At 38.2% G+C, this 24,084-nt stretch overlaps 1 protein-coding gene across 1 annotated transcript; it reads right to left on the reverse strand.

Moving 5' to 3' along the window:
* Window positions 1-5,095: 5,095 nt before the first annotated feature.
* Window positions 5,096-23,216, reverse strand: LOC133567902 (calcium and integrin-binding family member 3-like). The gene is made up of 6 exons (XM_061919518.1): window positions 23,166-23,216; window positions 17,509-17,543; window positions 12,835-12,946; window positions 12,038-12,185; window positions 11,744-11,939; window positions 5,096-5,117 (listed from the first exon to the last, which is right to left on the reverse strand). The coding sequence occupies exons 1-6, from the start codon at window positions 23,214-23,216 to the stop codon at window positions 5,096-5,098; spliced, it is 564 nt and encodes a 187-aa protein (XP_061775502.1).
* Window positions 23,217-24,084: the final 868 nt, after the last annotated feature.

A 24,084-nucleotide genomic window follows, 5' to 3' on the forward strand; every position in this document is an offset into this window, starting at 1 on the left:
ATTACATACGGATAGTGTGTCATGAGGTATAAATTGAATTATGAGGACTTAAAGGAAACTAAATGAGCTCAAATATAGCTACAAATGAGGCATAATGATGTAATATGTACATATAGCTAGTTTAAATAGCATTTTAGAATCAAATAGCTTGTTGTCATGCTGTGACCAAATATGTCTGATTAGCACACTACACATTAGTCAATAACATCAACACAACTGACGTTATAAGTTTGGTGGACAAAATGAGACAGAAAAAGAAGTGGCATAAAACACGTCTTAGAAAGTCGGAGAAAGTTATACATGTAAACAAACTACGGTGAGTTCAAGGACCGCCAAAATTAGTAGGACAAAACGGCGCTGGCTAAATACTCAATTCAGTGAAGCATGTTTAATATAAACTGTGGGCTTTATAGCAATTAGGGAGATTTGAGTCATGTTTGTCCTCTACAGAAACCATATTAAAACAAAAAATATGTTTTTTTCCCCTCATCATTTCCATGTTTCATACATTTTTGAAAAAGCTCCAAAGAGCCGCGGGTTGCCGACCCCTGTTCTACGCCAATCTCTGCTTGTTTTTTTTTTTTTTGTCGTCTCAGTTTTTCTTTCCTGAACCAAGTCATTTCGGACCTTGTGACCTCCATTTGTCTTAATTGCTTCGTTTGGTCCGGTAAGCTATGCATCGTGTACCTTGGACCTTTTTGTATGTGCTTTTATGAATGTCCTCCTTTTGAGCCAAAAACAGGACCGTCCTCCTGTATAGGAAAACAACTATTTCAATGCAATCAATCTAACATTTTGGGTTAGTGATGCACTTTCCTTCCCTTTCTTTGTATCACTTTACATCCCATTGCTTTGCACAAAGCGATTAGGTCAGCTGTTTTGGGCGCGTTCACATTTGTCACATTTGGTTCAGTTGAACGCAACTCTGGTACGTTTGTTCTACTAGTTCATTTGTGCGAATCTTGGTCCCCTTACAAGTAATCTTGGTCCCCTTACAAGTAACCTTGGTCCCCTTACAAGTAACCTTGGTCCCCTTACAAGTAACCTTGGTCCCCTTACAAGTAACCTTGTTCCCCTTACAAGTAACCCTGGTCCCCTTACAAGTAACCTTGGTCCAGTTCACTTGAGCTGAAATATGAACACTGTTAGGAGAAAAAGTCTTCTCTTTGTGTGAGACAACAGCCCTCTTTAAAAGTATGTTTTTGGTGAAATTTAACATACCGTATTTTTCGGATTGTAAGTCGCTCCGGAGTATACGTCGCACCGGCCGAAAATGCATAATAAAGAAGGAAAAAACATATATATGTCGCACTGGAGTAGGGCTGGGCGATATTGTCTTTTTTTAAATATCGCGATATTTTTAGGCCATATCGTGATATACGATATATATTACGATATTTTGCCTTGGCCTTGAATGAACACTTGATGCATATAATCACAGCAGTACGATGATTCTATGTGTCTACTAGGGGTGCACCGAAATGAAAACTTGTGGCCGAAGCCGAATAAAATTTAAACGCTTGGCCGAAGTCCGAATACCAAATAATGAATGCAGTTTTTCACAATTTTTCTATATTGCATAAATAGCCTAGAATAAATATTTAGACATGTTTTTCAAATAAAGTAATTTTTTTTATTGAATATTGACATTTTTTAAATAATCCAGTAGCCTTTGCTTTTCAAAAAAAGCACAAAGTTTTTCATTTATATTAGGCCTTCAACAAAACATGCATTCCCCCCAAAAATAAAGTGGATAAACCCACAACAAATGAATTATTGTCCTTTTGGCAAAAATCTGCTTAGCCACAGTAGATATGCTAATAATGTAAACAGAAGGCTCAAGTAAATCTCAATTAAGTGTGTGCTTGTAACCTCATACACTTATACAGGTAGCCTACACAACAGGCTAATAATGTAAACAGAGGCCCCACTAAATCTCAATAAGTGTGTGCTTGTAACCTCATACACTTATACAGGTAGCCTACACAACAGGCTAATAATGTAAACAGAGGCCCCACTAAATCTCAATAAGTGTGTGCTTGTAACCTCATACACTTATACAGGTACACAACATATCCCAACGTCACCGCGTCACTGCACGTTGGTTGATTGCGTCAAAAAATTGCGTCACACGCCACTTTTTGGCCTTATTTTTAACTCATTCCACCGAAGGCCGAATGTGGCTTTTTTTGCCATATTCGGCCGAATATATTCGGTTACCGATTAATCGCTGCATCCCTAGTGTCTACATTAAAACATTCTTCTTCATACTGCATTCATATATGCTACTTTTAAACTTTCATGCAGAGAGGGAAATCACAACTAAGTCAATTGACCAAAAGTGTATTTATTAAAGTTATTAAGCAATGGCACAAGCATTCAAGTCATTTCCAAAACATAAAGTGCAAGATTGTCGGAGACATTTTAAGTGTCAAATAAAAATGAGCTGCATAATAGGAAATCAAATAGTATTTGTCCTTCACTATGTGGTATGTTACTACGGTTATGAAATTCTCTTCATTCTCTAGCGAGTGACTTTTCAAATGATGCTACATATTAGCAGTAATGCTACTTTTCATAACAACGCTTGTGCCCCACACTTGACAAATTACGGTTGTCTGTTCGACATATTCCCACTTGAAGCCCAACCACCGCCCGACAATGGAAACCCTGCAGTTTTTATTGGGAATTAAGTCTTCCTTCATTTGTTACCAGATCCGCACCTTCTTTCTCTCGTACGGCTACGTTAGCAGCTAACGTAGCCCATTCTGCTACCTCTCTGCTCTGCGAGGGCGTATACGTACGTGACGTATGTAAAAATGTGCGCCTGCTTGTCTGTGAGAAGGAAAGACAGGAAATAGTGAGAAGAGCCTGAAGTTTTATGCCCGCAGCTAAAAGCAACTGCGTGAGAACGTATACCCGAATATTACGATATAGTCATTTTCTATATCGCACAGAGACAAACCTGCGATATATCGCCCAGCCCTACACTGGAGTATAAGTCGCATTTTTGGGGGAACTTTATTTGATAAAATCCAACACCCAAGAATATACATTTGAAAGGCAATTTAGAATAAATAAAGAATAGTGAACAACAGGCTGAATAAGTGTACGTTATATGAGGCATAAATAACCAACTGAGAAGGTGCCTGCTATGTTAACCTAACATATTATGGTAAGAGTCATTCAAATAACTATAACATATAGAACATGCTATACCTTTACCAAACAATCTCTCACTCCTAATCCATAAATCCCATGAAATCTTCCTAAACAACTCTGCCAACTCCAAAGGTATGCGCCGCTTCCTCTTGTCGTTTTCTGCTGCATATTTCACTAGGTCCAGCTTGTAATCTACAAGACATGATTTCCTTTTCGGTGCCATTTTTGTTCAGTTTTAATAAGTTACCGCCAACGATGAAATGATCCATTTTAATAGCTACGGCAGTAGCATATAGCAGTTAGCATCCCATGACCCTCCCCCACCGAATTCTTATTGGTTGACATGTGTGTGACGGTTGCTGACATTTTCTTCGTCTCTTCCGCGAATTAGATAAATAATATTATTTGATATTTTACGGTAATGTGTTAATAATTTCACACATAAGTCGCTCCGGAGTATATGTCGCACCCCCGGCCAAAGTAGGAAAAAAACTGCGACTTATAGTCCGAAAAATACGGTAATATACCAGAATATAAATATAACCTATATATTAAACCTAGCAGAGGACATTTCGGTTCTACAAAAAAACGCCTAATAAAATCAAGACTATGTATATGTTCCCTTGTGCAGCCTTTGGTTATAATACAAAAACACCTTTATGTTTGAACACTGAATGAACCAACGTGCTCGAGTAATGTTTTTTAGTTTTTTGGTCCGTACCAGAGTACCAAACCCCAAATGTGAACGCAGCCCCGTTGTTGTCCTGCATAGACGCTCATTATTCCAGTGTTTTATCAACCACATTTGCATCCTGCTCCAACAGACTTTAAAAAAAAAAAAAAAAAAACAGCACATTTTTTTTAAAATCTTACATCCTGTATTTTTACACTCATTTCATACATTTGTGAAGTACAACATAGTGAATATTGTATAATGAGATCTACTTATTGTACTGTACTTTTCTTATCTATCTGCAATTTGTAGAGAAATCTATACTTTTTGTTTTGTTTTGATGAAATAAAAACCGAGCAAAGTAAGAAACCACGCTCCGTCCTCACTTGTCGGCGGTGGCAGACTGTCAGCGGAAACTCGGTCAACCTTGTGTCCCCGCAATGGGCCTCGACCGCTCTCTCTCTGCCCGGCGTGACCTGCGTCTTTTTTTTTTTTTTCTTTTTTATGAATTTATTAATCAATCCAACAAAACAATACATAATGCAATCAAATTCCAAAACCGAACCCGACCCAGCAACATTCAAAATAGCAATAAACAGAGCAATTGAGGACACACAAACATGACACGGTACAATCTAAAAGTAGTGAAACAAATATAAATATTAGTAACAATTTCAAAATAGCAGTGATTAAAAATCCCCTCATTGATATTAGCATTAAAAACGTAAATACAAAAAATAATTTAGAAAAATGAACAATGCATCACATCTCATTAGCTTGATAACACACAGTGTCCAATATTTCAAGTCATGTTTTGGTTCATTTAATACTTAAAACAAATTTAAATAATGGATCCCGTATTCCAATATATGACTCATTATTGTCTAAACTAAATGCAGTTTTTTCTACTGATATCATCTCCATAGCTTGTGTATACCAGTCAGTATGAGTTGGACTATCAACATCTATCCATTTTTTTTAATAATACCCGTTTTGTTATTATGCTTATTGAAAGACATACATTTTTACTCTTTGATGACATGTTACTAAATTGATGGAGAACCCCAAGAATACAAGTTTTCAGTGCGTCGTTCTGGTGTGTCTTTTATTCATAATGTTGTGAAACCGGGTCCATTTAAAAACTGTTTCTATCAAAGTAAATATTTTCACAAAATACAAGAAAGCATGAAAAGATCTACTTTTTACCACTTTCCTCTCAGTCGTCTGCATTTGAAGTGCATTGGCAGGTGGCAGTCAAACTTATATCCTTATGTGGAAGGTGCTGTGGACAGAAATTGGATAACGAGTCAACAGAACTCTTAAAGGCACATCCATTGTGCCGTTTACCTTCATATAGTGGCTAAAGGTATTTATTTTCCAAATCGCAGAGAGAATCGGGTCTATTTTTAGTACAAACCCTGTTTCCATATGATTTGGGAAATTGTGTTAGATGTAAATATAAACAGAATACAATGATTATCGAATAATTTTCAACCCATATTCAGTTGAATATGCTACAAAGACAACACATTTGATGTTCAAATTGATAAACATTTTTTTTTATTGTGCAAATAATCATTAACTTTAGAATTTGATGCCAGCAACACGTAACAAAGTAGTTGGGATAGGTGGCAATAAATACTGATAAAGTTGAGGAATGCTCATCAAACACTTATTTGGAACATCCCACAGGTGTGCAGGCTAATTGGGAACAGGTGGGTGCCATGATTGGGTATAAAAACAGCTTCCCAAAAAATGCTCAGTCTTTCACAAGAAAGGATGGGGCGAGGTACACCCCTTTGTCCACAACTGCGTGAGCAAATAGTCAAACAGTTTAAGAACAACGTTTCTCAAAGTGCAATTGCAAGAAATTTAGGGATTTCAACATCTACGCTCCATAATATCATCAAAAGGTTCAGAGAATCTGGAGAAATCACTCCACGTAAGCGGCATGGCCGGAAACCAACATTGAATGACCGTGACTTTCGATCCCTCAGACGGCACTGTATCAAAAACCGACATCAATCTCTAAAGGATATCACCACAAGGGCTCAGGAACACTTCAGAAAACCACTGTCACTAAATACAGTTTGTAGTTACTTCTGTAAGTGCAAGTTAAAGCTCTACTATGCAACGCGAAAACCATTTATCAACAACATCCATAAACGCCGCCGGCTTCTCTGGGCCCGAGATCATCTAAGATGGACTGATGCAAAGTGGAAAAGGGTTCTTTGGTCTGACAAGTCCACAGTTCAAATTGTTTTTGAAAACATTCGACATCGTGTCATCCGGACCAAAGGGGAAGCGAACCTTCCAGACTGTTATCGACGCAAAGTTGAAAAGCCAGCATCTATGATGGTATGGGGGTGCATTAGTGCCCAAGGCATGGGTAACTTACACATCTGTGAAGGCACCATTAATGCTGAAAGGTACATACAGGTTTTGGAACAATATATGCTGCCATCTAAGCGCCGTCTTTTTCGTGGATGCCCCTGCTTATTTCAGCAAGACAATGCCAAGCCACATTCAGCACGTGTTACAACAGTGTGGCTTCGTAAAAAAAAGAGTGCGGGTACTTTCCTGGCCTGCCTGAAGTCCAGACCTGTCTCCCATCGAAAATGTGTGGCGCATTATGAAGCGTAAAATACGACAGCGGAGACCCCGGACTGTTAAACAACTGAAGCTCTACATAAAACAAGAATGGGAAAGAATTCCACTTTCAGAGCTTCAACAATTAGTTTCCTCAGTTCCCAAACGTTTATTGAGTGTTGTTAAAAGAAAAGGTGATGTAACACAGTGGTGAACATGCCCTTTCCCAACTACTTTGGCACGTGTTGCAGCCATGAAATTGTAAGTTAATTATTATTTGCAAAAAAAAGATAACGTTTATGAGTTTGAACATCAAATATGTTGTCTTTGTAGCATATTCAACTGAATATGGGTTGAGAATGATTAGCAAATCATTGTATTCCGTTTATATTTACATCTAACACAATTTCCCAACTCATATGGAAACAGGGTCTGTGCTTAATATTACAGTCGTGGTCAAAATTTAACATACACTTGCAAAGTACATAACGTCATGGCTGTCTTGAGTTTCCAATAATTTCTACAACATTTTTTGTGATGGAGTGATTGGAGCACATACTTGTTGGTCACAAAAAAACATTCATGAAGTTTGCTTCTTTTATGAATTTATTATGGCTCTACTGAAAATATGAGCAAATCTGCTGGGTCAAAAGTATAAATACAGCAATGTTATTGTTTGGATACAAGATCACTGCAATAAGGCACTTTTGGTAGCCATCCACAAGCTTCTGCTTGAATTTTTGACCACTCCTCTTGACAACATTGGTGCAGTTCAGCTAAATTGGTTGGTTTTCTGACCTGGACTTGTTTCTTCAGCATTGTCCACACGTTTAAGTCCGGACTTTGGGACGGCCATTCTAAAACCTTCATTCTATCTTAATTTAGCTATTCCTTTCCCACTTTTGACGTGTGTTTAAGGTCATTGTCCTGTTGGAACACCCAACTGCGCCCAAGACCCAACCTCCGGGCTGATGATTATAGCTTGTCCTGAAGAATTTGGAGGTAATCTTCCTTTTTTCATTGTCCTGTTTACTCCCTGAAAATCACCAGTTCCGTTTGCAGCAAAACTGGCCTAGAGCATAAAACTACCACCACCATGTTTGACGGTAGGTGTGGTGTTCCTGAGATTAAAGGCCTCACCTTTTTGTCCTCCAAATATATTTCTGGGTATTGTGGCCAAACAGCTCCATTTTTGTTTTATCCGACATCACATGGACAAAGATAAGACCTTCTGGAAGAAACACAGATCAAAAGTGGTCAAGGAATATACTCCCTTTTTAGACCAGTTGATCTGCCGTTTCTTTTCTTTTTCTTCTATGTCCCACTCTCCCTTGTGGAGGTGGTCCGGTCCGATCCGGTGGCCATGTACTGCTCGCCTGTGTATCGGCTGGGGACATCTCTGCGCTGCTGATACGCCTCCGCTTGGGATGGTTTCCTGCTGGCTCCGCTGTGAACGGGACTCGCTGCTGTGTTGGATCCGCTTTGGACTGGACTCTCGCGACTGTGTTGGATCCATTATGGATTGAACTTTCACAGTATCATGTTAGACCCGCTCGACATCCATTGCTTTCCTCCTCTCCAAGGTTCTCATGGCTAAATCCGGCTAGAATGAAAGTTTTAGAACCTTTACCCAACAAAGAGCACTGGGTGAGTAATCTGGCCTCATCGGAGCATTTTAGTGCTATTTTTTTTAATCTCGTCTTTATTGGTATGACCTCATCACTATTCACTTACATAGTAATAAAGTATTATAATGTATAATATCTAATCAAGGTATATGTGGAATCAGTGGTGTGTTGTCAGGGACAGCAAGACCTTCTCTGCTGGCCTAACAACCAGAAATGATCATAATTAAAGGTAAGTTGTTGTTTTTTAATTTCCTTTTCCTAAATATCTGAAAGTATTCATATTTCCTTATGTCTTCTTATGCTATTTCCAGTGCTGTTCTTTTTAGTTTTTGTTTTTATCCAATCAGAATTCAGCTATTTTATGTAGCCATGTTGTACTAATCTGCCCCGGGGCCATCAGAATCAACGATGTCAGTGAACGGACACATACAGTTGATAGATAATTGGGATAACCAATCAGATCACGAGTTTTTGTCAGTAAGGCCTTCTAGATGGCCACAAGTTGAACGTGACGTTTACGCGTCCTGTGATTGGATACTCACCGGAACCGTTAGCGCAGGGGTCACCAACCTTTTTGAAACCAAGAGCTACTTTTTCGGTACTGATTAATTCGAAGGGCTACCAGTTTGATACACACTTAAATAAATAGCCAATTTGCTAAATTTACCTGCAACTCTATGGTATTAATAATAATTAATGATATTTATCTTTGTGGGAACACTGATCATCTTAATGATTTCTCACAATAAATATATATAGAAACAGATAAATATTTTTATAAATCTATTTAAACTCTTTAAAATTCAACCGAAAAAAAGAAGAGAAAAACTAGCTAATTCGAATCTTATTGAAAAAATTAAAAAAATTATTTATGGAACATCATTAGTAATTTTTACTGAATAAGATTAATTTTAGAATGTTGATGACATGTTTTAAATAGGTTAAAATCCAATCTGCACTTTGTTAGAATATATAACAAATTGGACCAAGCTATATTTCTAACAAAGATCATTTTTATTTTTTTTATTTTAATCATAACAATTTTGAAGAAATATTTCACAACTATTCTTCGTCGAAAAAACAAGCTAAAATGAAGAATTAAACTAAAATATATTTATTATTCTTTACAATAAAAAAAAATAAATTGACTTGAACATTGATTTAAATTGTCAGGAAATAAGAGTAAAGGAATTTAAAAGGTATATGTGTTTAAAAATCCGAAATCCATTTTTAAGGTTGTGTTTTTTCTCTAAAATTGTCTTTCTGAAAGTTATAAGAAGCAAAATAAAAATAAAAAATGAATGTATTTAAACAAGTGAAGACCAAGTCTTTAAAATATTTTCTTGGATTTTCAAATTCTATTTGAGTTTTGTCTATCTTAGAATAAAAAATGTCCAGCAAAGTGAGACCAGCTTGCTAGTAAATAAATACCATTTAAAAAATAGAGGCAGCTCACTGGTAAGTGCTGCTATTTGAGCTATTTTTAGAACAGGCCAGCGGGCGACTCGTGCTGTTACAGGCGACCTGAGATCACAGAGTTGACAGACAGTTGTGATAGCCAATCGGATCACACGTTGTTGACAGTAGCCTGATGTCAACGAGACTGTGATTGGATACTCACTTGTCATTTGCAGGAAGTGTTGACCCACAAAGAAGGAGAACCAAACGTTGATTAGGTGGCAGATATATATTTGCGAGGCCATTTTGAAGAAGGATATTTAAAGAGATACTACATCTCGTGAGACCATCTCAGCGAAATGGGGATTGCCTGCCATTTTCACTGCAATCGACGAGGGGTACCACAGGCTTATATGGCGTCCAATGGCTGCTACAAATTGTGAGTTCAAATATTTTATTTCTTCATTTTTTCAATGCTTAATATGTTTTTTGCAATGTTAATTTTGACAATACCACATAAGATATGTTTTAATTGCTGATGCGGGTTTATTGGTTTTTAAATGCGCCAGAAAATAACCCGTTTTGTACACTGTTGATGTTTTTCAATGCTCAGTAGTGTGTAAATGTGTTCCTGTATAGCAGGGGTCATCAACGCGGTGCCCGCGGGCACCAGGTCGCCCGTAAGGACCAGATGAGTTGCCCGCTGGCCTGTTCTAAAAATAGCTCAAATAGCAGCACTAGCTATTAGCTCGGTTGGTAGAGCGGCCGTGCCAGCAACTTGATGGTTGCAGGTTCGATCCCCGCTTCCGCCATCCTTGTCACTGCCGTTGTGTCCTTGGGCAAGACACTTTACCCACCTGCTCCCAGTGCCACCCACACTGGTTTGAATGTAACTTAGATATTGGGTTTCACTATGTAAAGCGCTTTGAGTCACTAGAGAAAAAGCGCTATATAAATATAATTCACTTCACTTCACTTCTACCAGTGAGCTGCCTCTATTTTTTAAATTTTATTTATTTACTGGCAAGCTGGTCTCGCTTTGCTCGACATTTTTAATTCTAAGAGACAAAACTCAAAGAATTTGAAAATCCAAGAAAATATTTTAAAGACTTGGTGTTCACTTGTTTAAATAAATTAATAAATTTTTTTACTTTGCTTTTTATAAACTTTCAGAAAGACAATTTTAGAGAAAAAATACAACCTTAAAAATGATTTTAGGATTTTTAAACACATATACATTTTTACCTTTTAAATTCCTTCCTCTTCTTTCCTGACAATTTAAATCAATGTTCAAGTATTTTTTTTATTTTTATTGTAAAGAATAATAAATACATTTTAATTAAATTTTTCCTTTTAGCTTCTGTCTTTTCGACAAAGAATATTTGTGAAATATTTCTTCAAACTTATTATGATTAAAATTCAAAAAAATTATTCTGGCAAATCTAGAAAATCTTTAGAATCAAATCTAAATTTTATTTCAGTCTCTTGAATTTATTTTAAAATTTTTGTGCTGGAAAATCTAGAAGAAATAATGATTTGTCTTTGTTAGAAATATAGCTTGGTCCAATTTGTTATATATTCTAAAAAAGTGCAGAATGGATTTTAACCTATTTAAAACATGTCATCCAAATTTTAAAATTAATCTTAATCAGGAAAAATACTAATGATGTTCCATAAATTATTTTAAAACATTTTCAAAAAGATTCGAATTAGCTAGTTTTTCTCTTAATTTTTTTCGGTTGAATTTTGAATTTTAAAGAGTCGAAATTGAAGATAAATTATGTTTAAAAATGTATTTTCTTTTTTTTCCTGTTTTCTCCTCTTTTAAACCGTTCAATTAAGTGTTTTTCTCATCATTTATTCTCTACAAAAAACCTTCCATAAAAGGAAAAAAAATGTACGACGGAATGACAGACAGAAATACCCATTTTTTTTTATATATGTACATTTATTTATTAAAGGTAAATTGAGCAAATTGGCTATTTCTGGCAATTTATCTAAATGTGTATCAAACTGGTAGCCCTTGGCATTAATCAGTACCCAAGATGTAGCTCTTGGTTTCAAAAAGGTTGCTGACCCCTGCTGTATAGTATTTGTCCAGCAATGGCCATGTGGTGACATCAATGATGGTATTTTGAGAGGTAATTATTGAAGTCGGATATCACTGAAGGCCTAGGTGGGAAACACACGGTCCGCCACCGTCTGGAATACACTTTCATTACACGCACCCGTTGGGACTATAACACCAGAAGCAACTATTTGAGGGATACAGTTTCAGGGTTTTGCTACATACCTGAGGAAGTCTGGCGCTCGTACGATCATATGCTGAAAGTCCTCCAGCGACAGGCGCCCGTCGTTGTCCAGGTCGGCCTCGTCCAGCACCTTTTCGCACACCATGCGCACTTCGTCTTCCGTCAGCTCGTTGCGGGTCAGCTTGTTGAGAGTCTTCTCCAGGTCCGACTTGCAAATAAAGTCGTCATCGTTGAAGTCTTGCAAAAGGGGGAAAAAATAACCGCTTAAGTCGTGCGTTGATCCGAGTTACTGGTGACAGTCCAGAATGAGAGGATTCCTATAACCGGGGTTTTACCGTAAATCTTAAAGGCATAGTAGGCCTTAAGGTCCCGTGGCGCCATCTCGCTCAGAACGGAGAACATGTCCAGAAAGTCGTCCAGCGTCATGTTTCCCTTTCCGTCCTCTGAGAAGACCTCGGCGATCCTCTGGCGAAAGGGATTGTCCTGCACAGATGGGACATACTTTACAAAATTGTGTTTTTGCAAGTTTGCGTGAAAGGATTTTCAAGTGCGGATGTCAGGTTCAAACACTGATGAAATCTATTAATCAGACAAGAAGCAAGGAATTAAACAGACATAATTCAATAGCTCATTGAGGAGAAACGTCTGGGCTGTACTCTTTGTACAGTCTTCCACCACGCTCTGACGAAAGATTGTACGCCTCTTTTATTTGGACTTTCCCTGATTACATGGCAACGGCTGTTTCTAAAGGAAGGGGGGTCGTAAACAGCCGTCGCCTTTGGTTGCAAAACAGTTCAAAGAAAAGGTGCCAGGTGGGGGGTCAGGTCCAGCTTCTTCTCCGCTTTGTAAATCTCGGGTCAAGGCAAAATCTTCCTATGGATTACAATAGAAGAAAAAAGAAGCCGGCACCTTCATGTCGCTTCCCATCCTACGTAGTGGAGTTTCACAAGCCTTTTGATTGGTAAGATCAAAGACAGCTTTTGTCTGCTCGCCGGGAACTTAGTGAAACACAACATTTTGTGATAACCTAGATACAACTATTCTGACAGTGGAAGAGTCGAGTAGCAAACACTCGTTCAAAGAATTCTCTCCATGAATCGCTCGTTAATTATGGAGACAGATGGAGGTCTACCTTCAGCTCGGGCATGCAGCCAATCAGCTCGTATGGTAGCTTCACATCTGGCTGGTTGGTGTAGTCGAGGGGAACGAGCTGCGGTGCCAAATCGTGATAGCGGTGGAAGAGTCTACAAGGAAGCAAGAAATTGTCTTATTCAGAGCAAGAGAGGAAACTTTTAGATCAGGGGCGTCCAACTCATTTTAGCTCAGGGGGCGTATGGAGGAAAATGTGTGCCGGACTATTAAAATCATGGCATTAAAACCCCCCAAAAAATAAAGACAACTTCAGATTGTTTTCTTTATCTTACTTTGGCCAAAAATAGAACAAACACATTCTGAAATTATTACAATAAAAATATAGAAAAATACTACTGGCAGTGGTAAAGTTTGGATCCATGAAGCAAAGACAAAAGTGAATAAATGTTTATAACCGAATACATTTAGAATATAAAGTACTTTATTGATCCCTTGGGGAAATTACAGCACCACAGTTTGCTCACAATAGACAATACACACTTTGTATTTATATCATTCACATGTAAAAAATACCTGTCTATTATACAGCATTAATCACATGCAAATAATATAAATACAGTCTATTATACATCATTATTCACATGTGAATAATATAAATAGTCCATTATACAACATTATTCACATGTGAATAATATAAATACAGCATTATTCACATGTGAAAAACATAAATACAGTCTATTATACAGCATTATTCACATGTAAATAACATACATACAGTCTATTATACAGCATTATTCACATGTAAATAACATAAATACAGTCTGTTATACAGCATTATTCACATGTAAATAACATAAATACAGTCTGTTATACAGCATTATTCACATGTAAATAACATAAATACAGTCTGTTATACAGCATTATTCACATGTAAATAACATAAATACAGTCTATTATACAGCATTATTCACATGAAAATAACATAAATACAGTCTATTATACAGCATTATTCACATGTAAATAACAATAATACAGTCTATTATACAGCATTATTCACATGTAAATAACATAAATACAGTCTGTTATACATCATTATTCACATGTAAAACTCATAAATACAGTCTATTATACGGCATTATTCACATGTTAATAACATAAATACAGTCTATTATACAGCATTATTCACATGTAAATGACATAAATACAGTGTATTGAACAGCATTATTCAATGTAAATAACAAATACAGTCTGTTATACAGCATTATTCACATGTGAATAACATAAATACAGTCTGTTATACAGCATTATTCACATGTGAATAATATAAATACAGTCTATTATACAGCATTATTCACATGTGAATAATGTAAATAGTCTATTATACAGCATTTTTCACATGTGAATAATGCTGTATAATAGACTGTATTTATGTTATTCACATGTGAATAACAAATACAGTCTATTATACAGCATTATTCACATGTGAATAATATAAATGCAGTCTATTATACAGCATTATTCACATGTGAATAATATTAATAGATTATACATTTACAGTACATGTACAGTCGAAAAGAACACATGCATTATAGAGTCTGATGGCTGTCGGTATGAAGGACATTTACATAAGCATAAAAAAGTGTTTTCTTTTGTATTTTTTTTTTTTTTTTGTGAATTAAGTAACTCTTATGACAACCTTTTTCCAAAACAATATAAAGAATGTGATATATATAACAGGCCCGCGTAGAGGTTTTATATTTTATATACTATATCTATACATTTTTGAATGAAAGAAACAGCTGTTCTAAAAGTGTCCACTAGATGTCGCAATAGCAATACTTTGTATCTTTGTAGATGACGCTACATACGTACGAAATAAACCACATGATGTTAGTACATCAGTCGAGGAAAATGATCAAACTACCTAAATAATTTGATTTTGATATAATTTTTTTATCTTTGTAGATTGAAAATTAACACCAATGTGTTGACTGATAAACATTATCACCTCATTTATTCATAAAGTATAAATAACAACAAATAATGATAGAACACTATTAACCACAACATTTAAGTGTAAAAAAAACCCCAAAAACTTAACAAGATGTGTACATCTTCAGAATGTATTGGTTCTATTTTTAAACAAAGATAACAATCTAAAGTTTCTTTATTTTGAAGTTATCGTGATTTTTCCAGTCTGGCCCACTTGGGAGTAGATTTTTCTCCATGTGTGACACCCCTGGGATAATGCATGCATTTATCATTTGTTTTCAAAACAGTTACAAAAAAGTGAGACCCCAAAAATGTACTTTGGGACCCCATTTTTATGACTTGATGGGGAAAAAAATGATGGAGTATTGGCGCGTGCAAAACAGCAGCAGGCGGCTGTGGCCTAGCGGGCCGGTTCTTGTACTAATCAAATATCATCCCGGGGGCCATGGATCATTCTTGACTTTGACACATTTTAGATGATTTAGTTCAGGGGTTGGCACCCTAAAATGTTGAAAGAGGCATTTTGGACCAAAAACACAAAAACAAATATGTCTGGAGCCGCAAAAAAATAAAAAGCCATATTACATACAGATAGTGTCATGAGATATAAATTTAATTAAAGCTGCAAGCAGCGTTGGTCGGGTCTGCCTTTGGCTGCTGCCGCCGCTACTCAAGCCGTGGTCTAAGTCAGCCCTACATAGAGGTTTTTATTTCATGTCTCTACGACATTTCTAACAGAACTTACATGCAGTTTTGTCTGGGTTTTTTCCTAGGGGGCGCTAGAGTGCAATTACAATTTTTAGGGTTTGGTTTTTTATTAGATGGCAATTTTCGCCAGTCCTGATGTGTGTGTAAAATTTGGTGAGTTTTTAAGCATGTTAAGAGGGTCAAATTACAGATTGGCGTTTCTGGATGTTGTTGATAAATGGCTTTCGCTTTGCATAGTAGAGTTTTAACTTGCACTTTGAAGCATTTTAAGGGGGTCAAATTACAGCTGAAAGTGGCAAAAATGACATTTTTTAGGAAACTTTGCAAAAGGGTTCTTTGAAGGCACGTAAAATCCAAACCGGAGCAATAATCAAAACTTTGTTGGACAGTTTTAATCAAAAGGGTCCAATCTCTCTCCTCTGCGAGTTTGAAGCCGAAAGGACAAACGCACTCGGAGGAGTTTTCGTTTGAAGAAAGGTCACGGGTTTTCTTCCTAGGAGCAGTTTTTTCTGTGTTTTATTAAAAAATTGCGCTAGAGCGCAATTTTTGATTTTGGGGTTTGTTTTTTTCATTAGATCGCAATTGTTGCCAGTCCTGATGTGTGTGCCAAGTTTGGTGAGTTTTGAAGCATTTTAAGGGGGTCAAATTACTGCTCAAAGAGGCGAAAATAGCATTTTTTGCGAAAATTTTGCTTTGAATGGGTTTTTGCTAAATTTTTGTTGATTTTGCCCTAGAAGGTACAATTATGAAATCTAGGTCTAAGTCAGCCCTATATAGAGGTTTTCGTTTCATGTCTCTACGACATTCCTAACGGAAGTTACAAGCAGTCTGTTTTGTTTTTTTCCTAGGGGGCGCTAGCGCGCAATTTAGATTTTTCTGGTTTGGCTGCCTAATAAATTGGGAAGGCATGTCGGACCGATGTGCGGTCAAATTTGGTGAGTTTTGAAGCATGTTAAGGGGGTCAAATTACAGCGCATAGGTGCGGAATAAAGAAAGAAAGAAAGAAAGAATAATAATAAAACATAGCAGTTTCAATAGGGTCCTTGGCCTTTGCAAAGGGCCTGGCGGACCCTAATTAAGAGGACTTAAAGGAAACCAAATGAGCTCAAATATAGCTACAAATGAGGCATAATGATGCCATATGTACATATAGCTAGCCTAAATAGCATGTTAGCATCAATTAGCTTGCAGTCATGCAGTGACCAAATATGTCTGATTAGCACACTCCACATCTGTCAATAACGTCAACAAAACTCACCTTTGTGCATTCATGCACAACGTTAAAAGTTTGGTGGACAAAATGAGACAGAAAAAGAAGTGGCATAAAACACGTCCTAGATAGTCGGAGAAAGTTATACATGTAAACAAACTACGGTGAGTTCAAGGACCGCCAAAATTAGTAGGACAAAACGTGGCTGGCCATATGAAGCATGTTTAATAAAAACAGTGTGCTTTATAACAATTAGGGAGGTTTGTGTCATGTTTTTCCTGCGACAGAAACCATTTTGATACAAAAAATACATTTTTCATATTTTTTCCCCCCCCTCATCTTTTTTTTATTTTTCATTCATTTTTGAAAAGGCTCCTGAGAGCCACTCAGGCGGCGCTAAAGAGCCGTGGGTTGCAGACCCTCGATTCAGTTCATTTCGCTTACATTATACAAAATTATTTTCTGCATAGCAGAAAATAATTGAGAAGAAAATAATAATAAGAAAATAATAAGAAGAAAATACTTCCTCTCCCTAGGAAGAAGAACATATTTTGCGCCCCCAACCTCCACCATGACTAAAAAAAGTATAAATTGTGTATACAATAGTTTTGACTTCCTGTGTCATGTACCAGGTTGTCCCCTTTTTTAAGTGGAAACAACTGCTAAAAATGCGTAAGAGTAAAAATAATATCATTGAGGTGCTTATTCTGTAGTAAAGGACAAATAAATAAATAATTGACGAAACAATGTATATAACGGCCCCACAGGTGCGTTATTGTGTGATAGAAGAAAATAATGACTTACCTGAGAATTTCCTTTCTTGTAAAATACGTGCAGTCCTGAAATCACACCATAGTGGACAAATGTTACATGTGATGTGGTCAATGTTGTTAAACTAGTTGTACTACCGTATTTTTACGACTATAAGTCGCAGTTTTTTTCATTGTTTGGCCGAGGGTGCGACTTATGTGTGAAATTATCAACACATTACCGTAAAATATTAAATAATATTATTTGTCTCATTCGCGGAAGAGACGAAGAAAATGTCAGCAATCGTCACACACACGTCAACCAATAAGAATTCGGCGGGGGAGGGTCATGACAGAAGTGCATTGTGGGTCATTCGATGCTAATTGCTATATGCTATATGCTACTGCCGTAGCTATTAAAATGTATCATTTCATCGTTGGCGGTAACTTATAAAAACTGAACAAAAATGGCACCGAAAAGGAAATCAGGTACTGCAGATTACAAGCTGGACGTAGTGAAATATGCAGCAGAAAACGACAAGAGGAAGCGGCGCATACCTTTGGAGTTGGCAGAGTTGTTTAGAAGCGACATCGAGGGAGAAGATTTCATGGGATTTATCGATTAGGAGTGACAGATTGTTTGGTAAAGGTATAGCATGTTCTATATGTTATAGTTATTTGAATGACTCTTACCATAATATGTTAGGTTAACATAGCAGGCACCTTCTCACTTGGTAAAAAATCTGGGTATTATCTTCGACCCAACTCTCTCCTTTGAGGCACACATTAAGAGTGTTACTAAAACGCCCTTTTTTCATCTCCGTAATATCGCTAAAATTCGCTCCATTCTGTCCACTAAAGACGCTGAGATCATTATCCATGCGTTTGTTACGTCTCGCCTCGATTACTGTAACGTATTATTTTGGGGTCTCCCCATGTCTAGCATTAAAAGATTACAGTTGGTACAAAATGCGGCTGCTAGACTTTTGACAAGAACAAGAAAGTTTGATCACATGACGCCTGTACTGGCTCACCTGCACTGGCTTCCTGTGCACTTAAGATGTGACTTTAAGGTTTTACTACTTACGTATAAAATACTACACGGTCTAGCTCCATCCTATCTTGCCGATTGTATTGTACCATATGTCCCGGCAAGAAATCTGCCTTCAAAGGACTCCGGCTTATTAGTGATTCCCAAAGCCCCAAAAAAGTCTGCGGGCTATAGAGCGTTTTCCGTTCGGGCTCCAGTACTCTGGAATGCCCTCCCGGTAACAGTTCGAGATGCCACCTCAGTAGAAGCATTTAAGTCTCACCTTAAAACTCATTTGTATACTCTAGCCTTTAAATAGACTCCCTTTTTAGACCAGTTGATCTGCCGTTTCTTTTCTTTTTCTTCTATGTCCCACTCTCCCTTGTGGAGGGGGTCCGGTCCGATCCGGTGGCCATGTACTGCTTGCCTGTGTATCGGCTGGGGACATCTCTGCGCTGCTGATCCGCCTCCGCTTGGGATGGTTTCCTGCTGGCTCCGCTGTGAACGGGACTCTCGCTGCTGTGTTGGATCCGCTTTGGACTGGACTCTCGCGACTGTGTTGGATCCATTGTGGATTGAACTTTCACAGTATCATGTTAGACCCGCTCGACATCCATTGCTTTCCTCCTCTCCAAGGTTCTCATAGTCATCATTGTCACCGACGTCCCACTGGGTGTGAGTTTTCCTTGCCCTTATGTGGGCCTACCGAGGATGTCGTGGTGGTTTGTGCAGCCCTTTGAGACACTAGTGATTTAGGGCTATATAAGTAAACATTGATTGATTGATTGATTATTTATGCCTCATATAACGTACACTTATTCAGCCTGTTGTTCACTATTCTTTATTTATTTTAAATTGCCTTTCAAATGTCTATTCTTGGTGTTGGGTCTTATCAAATAACTTTCCCCCCAAAAATGCGACTTATATGTTTTTTTTCCCTTCTTTATTATGTATTTTCGGCAGGTGCGACTTATACTCCGGAGCGACTTAGACCCCGAAAACTAGGGTTTCTAGTACACTTACATTTTGTCTGACTATAAACTTAGAATAGAACTCCAATTTCGTTGTTCTTTGAACCTGTTCATTGCAATAATGACAATAAAACTCTATTCTATTCTACTATAAACTTAGACTTAGACTTACATAAACTTAAATGATCCACAAGGGAAATTGTTCCACACAGTAGCTCAGTTACAATGATGGAAAGTGTAAGGATGTAAAGGACAATGCAGGCATAAATATACAATGGGGCAAAAAAGTATTTAGTCAGCCAGCGATTGTGCAAGTTCTCCCACTTAAAATGATGACAGAGGTCTGTAATTTTCATCATAGGTACACTTCAACTGTGAGAGACAGAATGTGAAAAAAAAATCCAGGAATTTTAAAGAATTTATTAGTAAATTATGGTGGAAAATAAGTATTTGGTCAACCATTCAAAGCTCTCACTGATGGAAGGAGGTTTTGGCTCCAAATCTCACGATACATGGCCCCATTCATTCTTTCCTTAACACGGATCAATCGTCCTGTCCCCTTAGCAGAAAAACAGCCCCAAAGCATGATGTTTCCACCCCCATGCTTCACAGTAGGTGTGGTGTTCTTGAGATGCAAACCAGTATTCTTCTTCCTCCAAACACGACGAGTTGAGTTTATACCAAAAAGTTCTATTTTGGTTTTCATCTGACCACATGACATTCTCCAAATCCTCTGCTGTATCATCCATGTGCTCTCTGGCAAACTTCAGTCAGGCCTGGACATGCCTTGGCTTAAGCAGGGGGGGCACGTCTGGCACTGCAGGATTTGATTCCCTGTCGGCGTGGTTTGTTACTGATGGTAACCTTTGTTACTTTGGTCCCAGCTCTCTGCAAGTCATTCACCAGGTCCCCCTGTCTGGTTCTGGGATTTTTGCTCACCGTTAGCATGATAATGTTGACCCCACTGTATGAGATCTTGCGTGGAGCCCCAGATCGAGGGAGATTATCAGTGGTCTTGTATGTCTTCTATTTTCTGATAATTGCTCCCACAGTTGATTTTTTCCACACCAAGCTGCTTGCCTATTTTAGATTCACTCTTCCCAGTCGGGTGCAGGTCTACAATTCTTTTCCTGGTGTCCTTCACAGCTCTTTGGTCTTGGCCATAGTGGAGTTTGGAGTCTGACTGTTTGAGACAGGTGTCTTTTATACGGATAACGAGTTCAAACAGGTTCCATTAATACAGGTAACGAGTGGAGGACAGAAGAGCTACTTAAAGAAGAAGTTACAGGTCTGTGAGAGCCAGAGATCTTCTTTGTTTGAAGTGACCAAAAACTTATTTTCCACCATAATTTACAAATAAATTCTTTAAAATTCCTACAATGTGAATTCCTGGATTTTTTTTTTACATTTTGTCTCAGAGTTGAAGTATGATGAAAATTACAGACCTCTGTCATCATTTGAAGTGGGAGAACTTGCACAATCGCTGGCTGACTAAATACTTTTTTGCCCCGCTATAGCGATGTAAAATGTAACATATGTATGTAATATTTACATAATATATGTACACTATATTATATATACAGATATATAATCATATATTATGTCTATATCATATATACAGTATATATTAATTACCATGTACAATATTACAGTATATGTGCCAGTTGTATATGTGACAGGTGTCAGGTCATAGTACATAAAACAGGATATCCATCCATCCATTTTCTACCGCTTATTCCCTTTCGGGGTCGCGGGGGGCGCTGGCGCCTATCTCAGCTACAATCGGGCGGAAGGCAGGGTACACCCTGGACAAGTCGCCACCTCATCGCAGGGCTAACACAGATAGACAGACAACATTCACACACTAGGGGCAATTTAGTGTTGCCAATCAACCTATCCCCAGGTGCATGTCTTTGGAGGTGGGAGGAAGCCGGAGTACCCGGAGGGAACCCACGCATTCACGGGGAGAACATGCAAACTCCACACAGAAAGATCCCAAACCTGGATTTGAACCCAGGACTGCAGGAACTTCGTATTGTGAGGCAGACGCACTAACCCCTACACCTACGCACCGAACCGAAACCCCCATACCGAAACGGTTCAATATAAATACACGTACCGTTACACCCCTAATGTCATCAAATTCTGTTAATTTCTCTATTCTAAAAAAAAACCCAAAATGTAATTAATCATATCCAACTATGAAAATCCTTTGTGATAGACTGCATTACTGTACTGGGGCGCTTTAGCTCGGTTGGTAGAGTGGCCGTGCCAGCAACTTGAGGGTTGCAGGTTCGATTCCCGCTTCCGCCATCCTAGTCACTGCCGTTGTGTCCTTGGGCAAGACACTTTACCCACCTGCTCCCAGTGCCACCCACACTGGTTTGAATGTAACTTAGATATTGGGTTTCACCATATAAAGCGCTTTGAGTCACTAGAGAAAAAGCGCTATATAAATATAATTCACTTCACTTCACTACAAAGACAGTACATTATTGTATATATTATGTTCTTTCACATCCTCAAAGTTTGAATAGTTTTTTTCTTTACTTTGTTTTTATTCAGATATATATTTATTTTACTTGCGTGAGTGAAAATTGGTCAAGCATGCCCATGCGGTTTATTCAATACCATATAGCAGGGGTGTCCAAAGTGCGGCCCGGGGGCCATTTGCGGCCCGCAGGTCATTTTTTAACGGCCCAAAGGCACATTTTAAAAATACGATTGAAAAAAATTAAAACATAAAAAGTGGTATAAAAGAGAAAATGTAACAGGAACATTTTGCAACGTTTACTATAATAAAACAAAGCTGCCATGCAGGCTGTTTCTTTCTTTAAAAAAATAATAAGTGAATCAAAATCAATGTCATTTTGAATTATTCAAAGCTCTGATTACGCCACGTTAAATATTCCACTTTGAGATATTTTTGGGGGCAAATGTTGCATATTTGGTGTTTGCCATATAAAAAACTAAGCTGTTTTTTTTTTTCAAAGAAGGGCCTAAAACGAACAAATAAAAAACATAAACAACAAAAACACGTATAATTGACGAATAGATCTGAAGTTGATCTCAAGACCATTGAGGGACGGCGTGGCGCAGTGGGAGAGTGGCCGTGCGCAACCCGAGGGTCTCTGGTTCAAATCCCACCTAGTACCAACCTCGTCACGTCCGTTGTGTCAGAATAGTTATACAAAATCCTCCATTTTAATAATCCTCCAGCACCCCCCCTGCATACCCGAAAAGGACAAGCGGTAGAAAAATGGATGGATGGATGCTACTACTTCTTAACTTCACCCAGAACGATCTCTTTGCTATAATAAAACCAATAACTGTATTGCAAATAAACCCTTTAAAACAACTCTCACTATATATCTACTGTAAATTTGTAATAATGTGCTGTATTAATAATTTAAAAAAAATATCACAATAACTCATTCATCACCATAACACTAACTTTATTACAATTAGTACATCTGTCTCATAACAAGACTATATTTTCTTTTTAGTAACTATTGTCTTAATTATTTATGGATAATAATCTAATATTAATACAAATTTTTGCCTATTCTTGCTCGTAGTTGCGCGGTGCCAAAGAATAAGTATTATTTCAGAGTATTACCGAGCCCCAGTAGGGCTGCTTGGATGTCCCGTACCCACCCGTCTTCTTTTTGGGGCCGTTTAGCGTGGTTGATGAGGAGGAGTGACACCCACCTGATAGGCGTCCAGCTGCTGTGCCGTAAAAATGCTCTGCTTATTTCCCATGTCTGAGCACGCCAACGCTAAACCTCCGGTCCATCGTTGCTCCAAAGCACGCTGCCTTTTTATTTATTGATTTATTTATTTATTTTTTAATGTTATGCACGACAGTGCCTGGTGGGAGATATGGAATACCGGGACAAAAGGGCAGCAGGGCCGCGGGGGGAGATCGGGTGTCGGGCGGCCCTTTGGTCCCCTTTTTTATAATGGCAGCATTTCATGGTTTTCTCTTTGTGACTGGCAGCTCCTTTGAGAGTTGAACAAGGGCTGTCCTCCAGCATCATGCCAAACGCCATCAACCCAACTCCCCCCCGCCCCCTTTTCGGTGCCACTTCATGGCCGACGTCCCTGCCGCCGCTCGGGTTACACTCTCCGCAGACGGCCTTTAAAGCGGCGGCCGATTTTTTATTTTTTTTGGCAAAGAAAACCACCTGGCTGCACATTTTGAGGAGGAGCGCTCGTCTCAAGACTTTTGCCCATTTTTGATGTTTTAACATGTGCGTTTATAGCCGCTGAAAAATAAATGGTATGTTCACAAACCGCCAAGGAGGTGGAAAGTTGAGGCTCAATGTCCTGTGTGTGATTACACAATGGTAAATGGGTTACATTATATCGTATTTTTCGGAGTATAAGTCGCACCTGCCGAAAATGCATAATAAAGAAGGAAAAAAACATTTATACCGTATTTCCTTGAATTGCCGCCGGGTATAAAGTATGCGCCTACCTAGAATTACTGCTGGGTCAAACTTCCATCCATCCATTTTCTACCGCGTATTCCCTTTTGGGGTCGCGGGGGGCGCTGGCGCCTATCTCAGCTACAATCGGGCGGAAGGCGGGGTACATCCTGGACAAGTCGCCACCTCATCGCAGGGCC

Source organism: Nerophis ophidion, linkage group LG14, assembly GCF_033978795.1.
Source record: "Nerophis ophidion isolate RoL-2023_Sa linkage group LG14, RoL_Noph_v1.0, whole genome shotgun sequence".
Lineage (NCBI taxonomy): Eukaryota > Metazoa > Chordata > Actinopteri > Syngnathiformes > Syngnathidae > Nerophis > Nerophis ophidion.

What these genes read in the sequence shown, in the direction of transcription:
- LOC133567902 (XM_061919518.1), bottom strand. Translation starts at nt 23,216, where the DNA reads ATGGGAAATAAGCAGAGCATTTTTACGGCACAGCAGCTGGACGCCTAT. An exon ending in ACAAGAAAGGAAATTCTCAG is followed by an intron (nt 12,947 to 17,508) that starts GTAAGTCATTAT and finishes GCTTCCTTGTAG; the next exon opens with ACTCTTCCACCGCTATCACG. An exon ending in CGAGCGCCAGACTTCCTCAG is followed by an intron (nt 5,118 to 11,743) that starts GTATGTAGCAAA and finishes TTCTGTCCACAG; the next exon opens with CACCTTCCACATAAGGATAT.